The sequence below is a fragment of the Dipodomys ordii genome, unplaced genomic scaffold (genome assembly GCF_000151885.1).
Source record: "Dipodomys ordii isolate 6190 unplaced genomic scaffold, Dord_2.0 Scaffold22, whole genome shotgun sequence".
Classification (NCBI taxonomy): domain Eukaryota; kingdom Metazoa; phylum Chordata; class Mammalia; order Rodentia; family Heteromyidae; genus Dipodomys; species Dipodomys ordii.
The window spans coordinates 17,201,039-17,216,142 of record NW_012267238.1 but is presented as its reverse complement, the minus strand read 5'-3'; the positions used below and the strand labels follow the sequence as shown (position 1 = coordinate 17,216,142).

Sequence of the window (15,104 nt, the reverse complement as noted above, 5' to 3'; positions counted from 1 at the left end):
TTTTTTTTTCTTTCTTGCGACTGTTTCTAACACATTTATAAGATTATTTCTTTGTTGCTTTGTATGCCCTTCCCCAACGGTATAACCCCTGCTTTCACTGTATTTGATATTGGTATAATTTGTGGAGGGGAAGGAAAAAAACAAATCATTTAAATAGGGATACAGGTGGACCCATTGCAACAATGAGACTACAAGTCCTATGTGGAAAAGGAACTTTACAACTCTGGTGTGGGGGGAAGGGCCGAGGAGGATTAGGTGGGGGAGTAGGGAGGATGGGAAAGAATGGGAAGGGGAAAGAAAAGAGGAGGCTACAATGCTTGATAAGAAATGTACTCATTATCTTGCCCATGTAATTGTAACCCCTCTGTACAGTATTTTCACAATAAAAAAAAGAGTAGAGTACAAAAATAAAGAAGAGTGATACCAGGAAATAAACCAAAGGAAAAAAAGAAAAAAGAAATAAATTCCAACAGTACAATTAAAACAAACAAACAAACCTTGTTTCCATTTCTTGGAGTTCATTTCAGTAAACATCATTTTATATGATCGTATGTGTAGAGCTATTGAGCCCTTGTGATCCTCTCCTAAGAATATCCTTTGTTCTCAGTGTGCAAATGGCTAGACAGCTGTTTCATTAATTATGTCCAAGTGTAATTTTCTGTCTTTTACCTTTCATTGGGTTTATTTGTAGATTTATAGGCACGTTCTAATGATTACAAATGAGGGAAACCATATATCCTGTGTTTCTTTGGGTCTCGCTTACTTTACTTAATATAATTTTTCCAAGGCTTTCTATTCATTTACAAATGGGGCAATATCACTCTTTCTGATGGAAGCATAGAATTCCATTGTGGGAAAGATAGGGTACCAAAGGATTTGGATAGGGGCCAAGATATGCAATAAGTTTTGATGTGAAAAAAAGTTTTTTTTATTGTGAAAATATGTACAGAGGGGTTACAATTACATGGGCAAGATAATGAGTACATTTCTTATCAAGCATCGTAGACTCCTCCTTTGTTTCCCTTTCCCATCCCTTCCTATCCTCCGCCCCCACCTAATCCTCCCCACTACCTCCCCACACCAAAGTTGTAAAGTTCATTTTTCAACATGACTTTTACATCTCTCTCTCTCTCTCTCTTTTTTTTTTTTTTTTTGCTGGTCATGGGACCTGAACTCAGGGCCTGGGCGCTGTCCCTCAGCATTTCAGCTCAAGGCTAGCACTCTACCACTTGAGCCATAGCACCACTTCCGGCTTTTTCTGCTTATGTGGTTCTGAGGTATCGAACCCATGGTCTCACACATGCAAGGCAAGCACTCTACCACTAAGCACCTTCCCAGACCCTGAAAAAATGTTTTGATATGAGTGCTTTGCCTATAAGCCCCCTGTATTTCTTTTCCTGTTAAGACTGTGTCTAGAGTGAGTATTTTGATTTTTACATTGTGTTTCTCTTTTGCTATTGTTATTTGCTGTTGTTGTTCTGTTTGTTGATAGACATGCTTCCCTGAAGCTAATTGAGGTGACTGACATGGAACTATGACTGGGATTGCTATCAACAAGGAAGAACAAACTGATGGGGGAGGGAAGATACAGACAAGAATGTGAAACATAAAAATAAACAACAGATAGAAAATGCTATAATAAGAAATCTCTGACAAAGAATGGAAATCTTGGCAGAGGGTGGAGTGGGCTTGAACTGATATATGAACTGTATCAACATTATAGTTAAGCAAGCAGCTTTGCCTCAAATAATCTCCTATCTATAATATTTTAAAACAGAGCGAAAAGCCCTCTAAAACTTAAAACAAAAATACCTTACTTCCATCATCCTTCCTGTATCTATAACTTTACAATACAATGAGCTCTGAAAATTGAGTTATTTTCCTTTGTACCAATAATCTTTTTGAGGAAGTAACCCATTCACTATTGGCTGCCTCTTGTCTCTATTCCTGTGGTGTAAGCACACACTTGCTAAATCATTATTAATGTGTTGGATAATGATGTGCTGTCCAGAAAATGGTAGGGTTATTGTCAATTCAAGTATATTCTTACTCAGCTCAGAAAATTGTGAATTCCCAAACACTACTGGGTTCAGAATTTTTAATAAGAGATTGTGAACCCAAGTTCAGGGGGAAATAGGAGGAAAACAAAGGTATTACCTTCCAATGTGTTTCTAAAGCTGAAATTGGCAGCTTTATCCATGGAGCCAGTTTCATACTGTGTCAAACTGAGGCAAAATTCCACATCGGCTGAAGAGGGGAGCCTTGGGGTCTTAGATTTGTCATGGTTTCCAGGGTTGCGAAGGATGGGTCCCTCTGGAGTTCCATCACATAAAACTTGACGGCTGTTGTACTCCTCTAGTCGGCTGCACACAATCTGTGCAAAAAAAAGAAAAGAAAAGAAAAAGAAAGTCATGATAAAACTGTTGTCATCACCTCAGAGTCAAGGAAGCAGGAAGGTTGGAATTTTTGATTATTGTCTTCAGATTTCTAATTATCTGGAGATCAAAATTCCAAAGTAAAGGAAGTTTCCAGAGGAAGCGAGAAAAAAATAAAATTCTAGCCTTGCATCTACTACTTATGAAAATGACTTAACTATCTTAGGGTTCATATACTAGGATACAATAAAAGGTATACTTCATATTAACAGTAGATGAAATAATTGATTCAACAAATATTTGTGAAGCATTTTTTGCATGTTGCAATCTGCTAACTGCCAAGGCTGATAAAGCCCAAGGTATAATTGTATAGGTAACAGTTAGCACCCAGTAAACATTATTATTTATTAATATTAATCCATATTACATTCAGAAATGTTATAAAATCTCTCATTATTAATGAGAATAACACTATAATCAATAGGCAGAATAATCCTCATGATTATATTTTAAAGCACAGCAATTCCTTTGATTATTTAATCTAGAAAAAAAACAGATGGAACTCATCTTAAAAGTGCTAATTCCTCACATTGTGAAACAATTTATTTATTATTGCAAAGGACATATACAGGGGGCTTACAGTTACATAAGTCAAATAAAACTCACATTTTTATAAAAAATGTTAAGAAACCATGTTATATGAACTGACTAATTCAAATCACACAGAAGTACTTTTCATAAATAAGGATCTGAGGCTTGGAGTAGTTAAGTGACATTTTCCAGCTTAAATGGCAGTGTGATCACTGTTAATTCAAGTTTTCCAATTCCATCTGCAATGAGCACTGGGGACTTTCATATAAAGAATGCTTTTTTGGAGCAATTTTGGCTGAAAATATCATCAAATGATATTAATGGCAAACATCAGAATAGGTGATTTAGTTGTACAATGAACTGGAATGTGCAGGCTCTATGTGCACTGGACATTTCTGTAATATTGATGGCTTCATAAACTAAGAAAAATTCATGTGACTTCATGAGAAACAAGCAATCAAGGAAGGGTTTGTTTATCTTACAGATGCTCCAGTTGAAGATTGCAAGAATTTGGGATGAAAAGGGCCCTAAAAACCTGCATGTGAACTTGGTAGTGAAGGTATGAAATGACACTTGTTGATTTGAGTATAGGGAGAATTTGTGAAAGGAATTTTGATTCTTACTAGAGAAAAAGGAAAAAAATAGAATAAAAATAGAATAAAGAGGAAAACAGAAAAAAATAGAATAAAAAACTAATACATGGTTTTGCAGGAGCTATGGGAGGTGAATTTAGTACTATAAGTCACCTGAGGTCACAGCAAAGACATTGATCCATCCTGTGTATTACAACTGTGACAGCCCTTAGTAAAATTTGTACTTTCTAAGCAGAAATTATATTAATAAATTCCAGCCATTTTATAAAACTCAAAGATCTGAAATGGTGCCTCAAGTTCTTTTTTTCTTTTGGTCCCCTTTATGTGCTAATACTAAAGCTTGGCACTGTCCCTTAACTTTTCATTCAAAAATAGCACTCTACCACTTGAGCCACAGATCCACTTCTGGCTTTTTGGTGGTTCATTAGAGATAGGAATCTCATGGACTTTCTTACTTAAGCTGACTTCAAATCAGGATCTTTAAATCTCAGTCTCCTGAGTAACTAGGATTATAGGCATGAGCCACCAGCACCCAGTATGTCTTTTGCTTTTCTTTCTACTTCTTTTTCAGAATGTCAAGCATTTTAATAGTTTACATGCCAACTATACTGATAAGGACTCTCAAAACCCCATCTAGAGCAAAACTACTCCTTTGAGCACATATATCTATATTGGAATTAATATTTCAACATTGTCTTGCATGCATCTCAAATACTTGAAACCAAAAATTTGTTCCTCTCTTTGTATTTCCTTTCACAACAATGATTCTGCAACTGAATCTATGAATCATCTACTGTGAAAGGCAGACACCAGTGAATTTTATTTTGCATTTTATTCTCTTCTGTCCTTTACTTTGAATCCATCAGCTAATATTATACATTCCTTATCCTTGAATCTGGCAACCAATTTCCATTTGCCTACTTCTCATATGGTCCTGCTACTGAGTTGCCTACCCTTCCTTGTATTCAGCTTGTGTTTCTCCATTCCACGACTCTGCTCACAGGCAAATGCACCCACTCCTTCCCATTTATCTTATATTCTACCATATCACTAAAAATATATTAGTATTATATCTTTAAGTAGTTGTACAAAGGGATTGCTATTCAACAAATCAGTTTGTAAGTAAGTATAACACATCTTGATCCATGTCAGCTCTTTCATTCTTCTCCCTCATCCCTCCCAGCCATACCTCTCCCTTCAACTTTCCTAGTTTTACAAAATATGCATAGAATATTATGACTGCATTCCTTCCCTCTCTTGAATAGCATAGAAAATACATTTTAAAAGAAGTATTTTCTTTTACCTACCAAGTAATTCAAAGAGTCTGAGTTGGAATATAAAGGAGTTTTAGGAGTGCTCCCAATTATTTCACTTTCACTGATTGAATTCCCTAACCCAAAAAGTCAAGATGTAAAATATCAAAGACTCTAAACCTATAAGTGCCAATATGATGCTTCGGGGAAGAATTCTACACCAATCTCATGTGACCAGTGCAGTCAAGACATCAGCTGGGTGCTGGTGGCTCACACCTGTCATTCTAGATACTCAGAATTTTGTGATCTGAGGATCCATCTATCATGCAGATAGACTCCCTGCAGGGCTCGCGACAGGAAGGAAGAAAGAAAGAAAGAAGAGAGAGGGGGGTAAAGGGAAGAAGAGAGGGAGCAAGGGAGGAAGGAAGAAAGAAAGGAAGGAAGGAAAGATAGGAAAGAAAGAAAGAAAAGAAAGAGAGAGGATGAGAAAGAGAAAAAGAAAAAACCAGAAGAATTATTTCCATAAATATAAAGTAAAAATTCTAGTAATGAAAACATTACAGAATAATTTAACTGGAAGATATTTTTCCTAATGGTACATAAGTTAATACTTATCTTAAAACCATCTATTGACTTAGATGCAATAGAATAGTTTACTAGTAGTATACTATGGCTTCAAGCAAACTGTGATATGCAGGAGAGCCTGCCCATGCTTCTGTCAATGACCTCACACAATAGTTTCTTGCCACTGAGAGTATATCAATGGTCTTTACCCAATCTAAGTCCCATTTTTTGCTGCTGAGAGTATGTCAATGGTCTTTACCCAATCTAAGTCCCATTCACTTAGCCAGTAATCCTAGCTACTTATGAGGCTGAGATCTGAGAATTGCTGTTCAAAGCCAACCTGGGCAGGAACGTCCAAGAGACTCTTACCTCCAATTAACCACCAGAAAAACTGAAGTGTTGTGTCATGATTAATAACTTCTTCAACAACAAGCAAGGCCCTTGTAATATTTTATTTATTTATAATTTCATCAACAAGAAGCAAGACACTTGTAATATTTTATTTATTCATTTATTGTGTGTATGTGTGTTCCAATATTGGGGCTTTAGCTCAGGGCCTCAAGCTCCATTTGGCTCTTTATCTCAAAGCTGGCAATCTACCACTCAAGCCATACTTTGCTTTCTAGCTTCTTGCTATTTATTTGTAGAAAAGAATCTCATGGTCTTTCCTGCCCAGATTGGCTTTTAAAACATAATCCTTAGATCTCAGTCCACTATCAACAATAATTAAATGAACCATGCTCCTAGAAACCTCAGTGACAATGTTAGATGAGAGACTTCCATGTTACTCACAGTTTTAATTTTTTGATTTAAAATTTATGAACTGAAGCACTATATGGCAAGAAAGAACTGAACTTCAAATTCAAGTCAGTGCAGATTTCCAATTGCTCAGTGAGCTACTAGCAGCAATATGGCACTGAGCATGCTTTTAGACTTGCTAAATCTTAATTTCTTCGATTGTACTCTGATATAATAGATAAAAAGAAACTCATCAACAACTAGTTCCTGGCTCAATAAATGTCAGTTGCTAATTTTCTTCATATTTTGAAACATTTCTCAATCCCTTTATATATCTATAATGGAGAACTAGACTGGTGATTGGTCTTGCCATCATAAAATGTTTAGAGTCAGACTTAGAGCACTAAAGCACTTTCTGTTTTCAAAGTTAAATACACTGTGTTTATTTCTGCCCATAAATAGCTCAGAAGGGTTTTACTAAAACTAACCTATTGCACTGAATGCAGTATATTGGATGTCTTTATAATGTTAACTAGGCACCACAGCATGCACATAGACAAAAACCATTCTCATTCTTCTTTGAATAATGAATCTCAGGATACTTTCAAAAGATCCTTCTGCATAAAAGACTCCCACAGCAGACTCAGTTAAATTAGAGAGGCTGAATGGAACTATTTTTGCTGAAATTCCAACTGCCAAGTGACTAAGTGTTCAGATAACTGGAGGTATTAGTAACAAGGAGGATTATCTCTTAATCATTGTCTTTGTATTTGATACAGAAGAGGAGGCAATGTAGGAGAAACTGTGAGTACTGTGCTTATGATCATGGAGATTGTAATCAGAAAAGATTTGGTTCCAAATACTGTATTAATTACATGACTGTGGGCAATTTGCTTAAGTTCTCTATCAAGTTTTTTATGTGTGAATGAGATCAAGTATTCTAACATGTAAAAACACATAGTAGAGTGCCAGTTGTAGTATATTTAATAATGACGGTCTGAAGTTGTAACGCTCTTATAGAATGCTTGCCTAAATTATTAAAGGTCCTGGACTCTATCCTCAGCACCACTGTCCCCAAATAATGACAACTAGAATAATCATTACAGAAGTTATTCCTTTTTAATGTATATTAACTGTACAAAGGGCTTTCATTGTGCTTATTCCATACATGCATGTATTGTAACTTGATCAAACTATGTTACTCTTTCCTTTTTGTTTCCTCTTTTTGTAATGAGTTTCATTATTCTATTACTATTAATTTTTTTTGTTGGTCATGGGACTTGAACTCTGGGCCTGGGTGCTGTCCCTCAGCTCTTCAGCTCAAGGCTAGCACTCTACCACTTGAGCCACAGAGCAACTTCAGGTTTTCTGGTCATTTATTGGAGATAAGAGTCTCACAGACTTTCCTGCCTGGGCTGGCTTTGAATTGTGAACCTCAGATCTCAGTCTCCCTCCTGAGTAGCTACAATTACAGGTGTGAGCCACCGGCACCTGGCCTATTATTCTATTTTATGCATAGATTTTAAATGTTTCAATCATATTTACTTCCTCATATATTTAACACTGGTTATGTTTAACAGTTTATTATTACAACTAAATTTGGTATAGAGTTTAAAATGTGTTTAAAATAGTGTTTAAAATGTTTCCCCCATATGAGAATTCAAATACTCCATCAGATACTAAGCAAGTTATTTGTATGAACAAATTTTTTAAAGCACTTTATAGTAATAGTATATAGAGGTAAATATATCTCAGAATACTCAAGTTACTTTCTTTTTGTTTTGTTTTGTTTTTGCTGGTCCTTTGGGGCTTGAACTCAGGGCCTGGCAGCTATTCCTGGGCTTCTTTTTGCTCAAGGTGAGCATTCTACCACTTGACCCACAGCACCACTTCCAAGTAACTTTCTTGCGGTCTTGTAGGAACTAACAAAGGTCTTCTCAAGTTCATTTCCATATGATTGAAGAGATTATACCATTTCTACTATATTGCATTGTTTCGCAGTTCATTCTGTCCTCCCCATAGTGCACAAAACAAGTATAGGTGATAATTTTAACCCATTTTTTTTCTTTTGAAAAATCAAAAGTCAAAAACTCTAAATGACATGTCTAGTAACCGAGGCTGAATTTAAGCCCAAGTCTTTTAACAATGACTTTATTCTTTCTCTATTTCAGTCACAAGTGATTTACAGCATTAATAGGTAAAAAGTATCATGTGTTCACAGGCAAAAGGAAAAAAAAGAGCTAGAACACAGCTATATTAATGAAGGGAGGTGAACCCAGATACTGTTTGCTTAAATTTTAAGAAATAGACATAAATAGCACCTTTTAAAAGCTTTCAGTAGGAAAGATTCTGTTATGGCATTAGGGTTTATCTGAAAAAAAAAAAGTAAACCATATGACATTCCACAGAATCTTTTTCATAAAGGAAAAGGAGAAGCTGTTATTTCACTGAGCCGTTGTCATGGTTACTTAAAACCCATGACTCTCTGCTGAAATGTGACTTTCTTTTCTTCCCACTGTTTGCGTCCATGTGATGTGCTTTTCACCTGATGAGTGAATTCTCTGGCCACAATTCACTTATGTCTATCATCCATGATATGTTTTTCTCTTTGTTTTTGTTCAGCATGACAGCATTCTTTGATATACCTTTTCTTTTTATAGCTAACTTTTCTGTTGGTTGTATAACATTGGATCTAATTGTGTTAAGCTTTGAATTTTGAACATTAATTTTACTGAGTAACCTCCTTTCTACAAAAAATAATGGATTGTTCTAGTTGATGATAAACATGCTTCTAAATTTAAAAGCTTCTGTTCATCAAACAAATGAATGAACAAATGAACCAACAAACAAAAGGCACAAATTGTGGGTGAATTCTAAAAATATCATTAATGACTTGTTTTTTATGTGCTTTTTTCATAGAAACCAAAACAGATAAATATTATCAACCTAATATAAATAACTTTCAGATGTAGTATGATTTTCTTTATTATGTTCTTTATTATGCACATTTTCTTTATTATGTTCTTTATTATGCACATGTATATGCATATGCAAGTTTAGAGAAAACTGCATAAAATATTTTATCCCAGATTTTGAGTTATTGGATATAAAATACTGTAAAAAGTATGGATTATAGTCTACAAATCTATCTTTAGCTTTATATCTTTGATAATGTCAAACCTAGTATTTCTTTGATTTAAAATTTTCAATTCAACAAGCATTTTATGTGTGTGTGTGTGTATGTGTGTGTGTGTGTGTGCGCGCATGCCTGTCTATACTGAGTGGGGCTTGAACTCAGCATCTGGGCATTGTCTCTTAGCTTTTTTGCTCAAAGAACTTGAGACACACTTCCACTTCTGACTTTTTTCTAGTTAAGAAAAGAGGGATAAAGTGCAGACAAGAATCCAACCTACATCCTACAAAATTAAGAAGAGTAAGGAAAGGGGTAGGTTTGTAGGGGAGGGATGGATGCGGATGTTGAGACAGGTTACATTGATCAAGAGATAGATGGGAAGGGGAAACAAAGAGGAAGCAATAATGCTTGATAAGAAATGTGCTCGTTATCTTGCCCGTGTAATTGTAACTCCTCTGTACGGTATTCTCACAATAAAAAAAGAAGAAGAAAAAAAACTGCTTTGTTAAATGGTAACTCGTTTGTAAAATAAAAAGAAAATAGAGTCTCATGGACTGGCTTTGAACGTTGATATTCAGATGTCAGCCTCCTGAGTAGGTGGGATTACAAGCACGAGCCACCAGCATCTGGTTCAACATGCATTTATTAAGCACCTTGCAAGGTATATATCATTGCCCTGAACTCTGCAGGTACAAAAACATTTATGAAAGATCGTTTCCTGGGAGATTTTGGTAAATATAGAACCATTGCATGTTACAGGTGCTTTATATAAAGTGTAATGATGGAACAAAGGAGAGGGGATGGCTAATTTTATATGACTAAAGAATATAATGACTCATAGTATGCTTTAACAATAACGCAAAGAGATGCATTGCTGTTTCTCCATGTTTCCAGGACACACGGATTAAGACTATCCATGAGATTATACATCCATGAATTTATTTTATTATTCAATCTTACTGAGCCCAAATGGTAGTTTTATATCTCAGTGTAGTCAGAGGTACTTCTGAGGTTTTCTTCCTAAGATGTATGACTTTGGATAGTCTTAGGTCTTTCTGTCTTCTTATAAACTGATAAAACTGGAGCCCTACACTAGATACCACTGGAGATCTCTTTACTGGGACTTAATAAATGGTCTCAAATTTCAGAAAGTTCCATTGGTGCATCAAGTGACAAGATAACTAAAATTAACTAAAATAAGGAGGTGCTGTATACAGGGATGCTCTCAGCCTGGCTAATGTGTAAGGTATTAATGAATTCAGTTAGCTTGGAAGTTACCATATCTCATCTTATACAAAATAGCTGAAAATTTAAGCTTTCCATTTAGGCAAAAGCATTCAAATTATTAATGTGTCTATTAGACAGCATGCATTTTTATAAAGTGAAAGTAGAGAGATATTAAACAGGCTCCATATTATTGAAATCAGTGGTTCTCAGGACTGCCTGAACATTAGAATCGCATAAAGTTTTACAAATACTGACAGCCAAACTTCACAGGAGACTTTCTGTATGTCTAGAAAAAGATTAGATTAGTGAAACCCATGCAACTATTTTATTAAGAAAAGAAATTAAGCTTCCTCAATTGCTTTGATAGTAAGAACTCCTGTTTTAAAACTCCCAAATTAATGAATAATATTCAATATACATACGTGAAAATGGAAACATGAAGTTGAGGGAATGAGTTGGGTTGGAAGGGATGGGGGAGAAAGATAAAACGGACAGTTGATAAAGGTGCATTGTACTCTTACTGTGTTAAATTGAAACCCCTTTGCATAACTACTTAAGAATAAGAAAGATAAGTAATAAATAATCAATCTTAATTTGTTGAAGGACTGACTAGACAGGTTATATAAATAATTGAAGCACAGTCATCATGAGTTGGGTTTGACAGCCTCTTCTTCATCTTAACACCACACATGTAGGCAGATGGCACCTGTTCATTCATTTTATTCTGTAGCCTAATAAAAACAGTGAGACAGACTGGGCTAGATTCTTTGGCTAAAAATATTGCATGACCTTGACAAAACACAGTCATCATGCAGCCAGACTATCTCAGAAAAATATTACCTTTGCTATTTACCATCTGTGTGATTTTAAATGAATCTAAACCAATTACTTGATGATTTTAAATTAATAATGACAAGTGTATCCACAAAACATTTCACAATATGATTTCACAAATTCCAAATGCTCATTGAATATTAACTGTTTTCATTATTAATCTATTTTAACTGTAATACCCTTAAGTACTTAAAAATGAAGACTCCCTTCAATCAACATTTAAGTGTCCCACAATAATCATCATCATTGATATTTACTAAATTTTGCCTTTTCAAGACTCTTTCTTGAATATTCTGATCCATGGAGCTGGGGCAAGGCCAGAGATTTTACAATCATATAATAAGATTTTATGTAATAGTTTTATACTTTATTTATATACCTAATATTTGATAATGCTGTAATAGTGGGATTTGAATTAAGGAACTCATGCTTGTCAGGAAAATGTGTTACAACTTGGACTATATCTCCCAGCAATATTTTATTTTATTTTTATATTTTTGCTTCAGTCTGTTTTAGATAGGGTGTTACAATTTTAAATATTTATCTATTTATTTATTTATTTATTACTAGACTGGCCTCAGATCATAATCCTAACTCTTCCTCTTCAAAGTGTGGATTGCAGATGCACACCACCATGCCCTGCTGATTTGTTGAAATAATATCTTAGGAATTTTTTTTTTTAATCAGGGCTGGCTTGGAACCATAATTCTCCAATATCCATTATCTGAAGACCTTTCCAACCTCAGTATTTTATTTAGAAACATTGGGTTAGATAATTTACTTGTTCATCTAAAATGCTTGCATTCTTTCATTTATTTCTTCATTCTGGGCCAATGCTACATGTCAGGCCTTATCCCAGTGCTAGAAAGAATATTGGTGAACTAAGTCCCTTTTGTTCACTCCAACTTAGAAATCTAGCAGAGGAGACATGTATTTGACAGTTAATGACAGAGACATCTACTGATTACAATTAGAATGTATTCTATAAAGGAAAAAAAGACAAAGTTCATCAAGAGCTCTATCAGAGACACTTTTCTGCACTGGGTAAGACATAACAAAAGGGAGAAAGTGGTTGTTAATGACATTGTGCACCCGGTGACTCTTACCTGCCAAGAGGAAAAGAAGGACACTGGGCTGAGGAGGTTGGGGTTTGCAGGGTGGCTACCTCCCATGTATTCATCGGTGCAAATATCACAGTCTTTTGCATCCCTCCAGTCCCAGTAGGGAATGCTGAAATTCTCGTCTCCAGTCAGCTTTTGGATTTCTTGTTCCCACAGCAGCAAGAACAGTCTGTGCCAAGGCAGGAAACCTGGTGCTTCGTGGGCAAAATCAATGTCTGTCCAGATTTCAGATCCCCCAAGGAACGTGTCCATTGACACATAGTAATGCATCCAGACGAAGAGGTCATAAATGCTGATGTCTTTGAACATGGGTGCGGATCCGTTTTTCATTTGGCCATAGGTTCCTATGGGGATGACAAAGTCTGGGCTGATGGTATGCTTTGCTAAAGTGAGATAGGCAAGAAATTTCTCCTTCTCCGAAACGCTTAACTCAAAGATGCTTTTCCTCACCAACAGTCTCTTCTCTGTGCAGTTTGGTCCTCCAAATCCAAATCTACAGTTTCCACAGTTGAATCCCATGAAGTTGCCAGAGCATTGACAAGTCCTGTTGTAAAACACAGATGGCCACGACTCTCGGTCATCCACACCTCGGAAGGGGAATTGAGGCCCGAGAGGTGCGTTGGACAGAAGAATGCCCTCGCAGTACCCTCGGCCCGAGCGCTGGCCACAGGGGCTGCCATCACCTTCCCAGACCGGGCAGCACTGCTTCTCCATCAGGCTCTGGGAGGAGGCACAGGCTCGAGGGAAGTGGCCAGCAGAGATGTGGAGCCACCACAGCAAGCAGCATACAACAGCCAGGAACATCATGCCTATAGCTAGACCTTACAAGATCTGCTGGAGCTGCTTGAGATTGGAGCCAGAGACTTTCTTTTGCTGATTCTACAGTGACTGTCACATGCCTTGGCTAAGACCTCCATAACCCCACCCCCATCTCCAACATCAAATACTCTCAGTCCTTCTCTTTAGCTTTAATCTTCTGGAGAGCGCATGACTGACTTTCCATGGGAGTTGGCATACATCCCACAGTGGTGCTACCAACCATTATTAGTTTAATTCTAATAGTTACTGAAATAATATTTAATTGTAATAATGCCTGACCTAAGCAAATTAACCATGAAATTAGCAATGACCTGCATTTGCAAATGAGAAGTAGCATGAGGAATTAAGAAAAGTGAGGAAATACTCTGAATTATGGGCATAAACAAGGCGGTTTCCCAGGAATCATAATGTACAGCATTTGTAGAACTCAATCTGCAAAAGGACTTAATTCAGAACTGAGCAATTATTTCTTATATCTGATTATGTTTCATCTTATTTGACACAAGATATGAGAAGAAAAAATTACTGCTAAATAACTTTCTTTGATTATGCATTTTCTAACTATTAAAGATAATAGGTCTTTTTGATAGCATGGAGGACGGCTTCATTATACAAACTTCTGTTGTTTGATTTCCAAAAATCAATTTTCTCTATTCTTTCCCCTTCTCTTTCTCTCTGTGTCATTGTAGTCACATAATTTCCATTCATAAACTGTGGAAATAAGAAAGTTATTTGAATTATTTTGTAATGTGAGTCTTGCAAAAGAATGATCAATTTGGCAAATGAATTAATACAGATGCATACATTTGTTTAACAAAATTTTTTTTGATGACCTCAATTTTTCCATGAGATATTTCTCCAAGTGTATATGTAACTAGGGAAACTGAAAAGTGTGCCAAAAATATAGTCAAAGTTATTTAGGTTTGTTACTAATTGTGTAGTAAAGATAAGAAGTACAGATTATTGTGTGTGTGTGTGTGTGTGTGTGTGAACTGAGAATAGTGGAAACATTTTGTTATTTTGGCCAATTGTATGCAAATGCTATTTAGAGAGCACCTCTTAAGTACAACCTCTTAAGTAAAAAAAATGATGGAATGAAATTGAAAAGATAAAGGGAATGGAGAAACTATTGAGACAAGGGAAATGTAAGAGAGAGAACTGTGTTTCACTTGCTGAGATGGAGCATTTGTATTGTTAGTAATTAAGTAAGCGATCAGGTATGGAGAGATTTGAAAACTTAGTGGTTAGAAGTAAAGTGTGCCCTTTGTGAGCAGAAAAATGGTAAGAACAGTCAAATCACACTTGTTCCCCTGTGACTTCTTTCCCTATTTTGCATCTCATGTACAGTGAGGTGGTCCTCATTGTGAAAGACTGAGGATACCATTAGTGTCTGACCTTTAGCAGAGGAGAGCTAGGGAAAGTCACTTTTCTGATCATGCAGGAAGGTGATCCTGCTCTGCCTTCCTCCCTTCTTGCAAGGATTTTTATTTCAAAAAATGTTAGGACTCTTCCTTGTGACTCCTTTGAGATCCAAAGCAGCCTTTGCAGGTAGATAGTGTAGTGTGTGGGTGTAGAGGAGGAGAAGTTTCCATGGAAATTTTGCCTCTGGCTGGGTTCACTGAGTTATCACATGATCTCTTCCAGGAAGCAGAGTTCCTTTCCTCTCCACAGCTTTCAAAACCAAAAGGACATTAACACAAGGCTTCTTGCCCCTAGGGAATCTTGGTTCTCTATTACTTGTAACCACTCTGGCCTTCTGAAATGCTTTTCCATCTAGTTGTAGGCAGAATTCCACTTCTTACATTCAATTTAATTATGAATTTTTTCCGTTCATCCCACCTTCCCCTTCATACCCA

At 36.1% G+C, this 15,104-nt stretch overlaps 1 protein-coding gene across 1 annotated transcript in view; it reads right to left on the bottom strand.

Moving 5' to 3' along the window:
- Window positions 1-13,233, bottom strand: part of Tyr (tyrosinase) — a 44,774-nt gene extending 31,541 nt beyond the window's left edge. The window contains exons 1-2 of the mRNA XM_013013983.1: window positions 12,415-13,233; window positions 2,158-2,374 (exon numbers count right to left, since the gene is read on the bottom strand). Coding sequence (XP_012869437.1) covers window positions 2,158-2,374; window positions 12,415-13,233 — 1,036 coding nt within the window. The remainder of the gene's footprint in view (window positions 1-2,157; window positions 2,375-12,414) is intronic.
- Window positions 13,234-15,104: the final 1,871 nt, after the last annotated feature.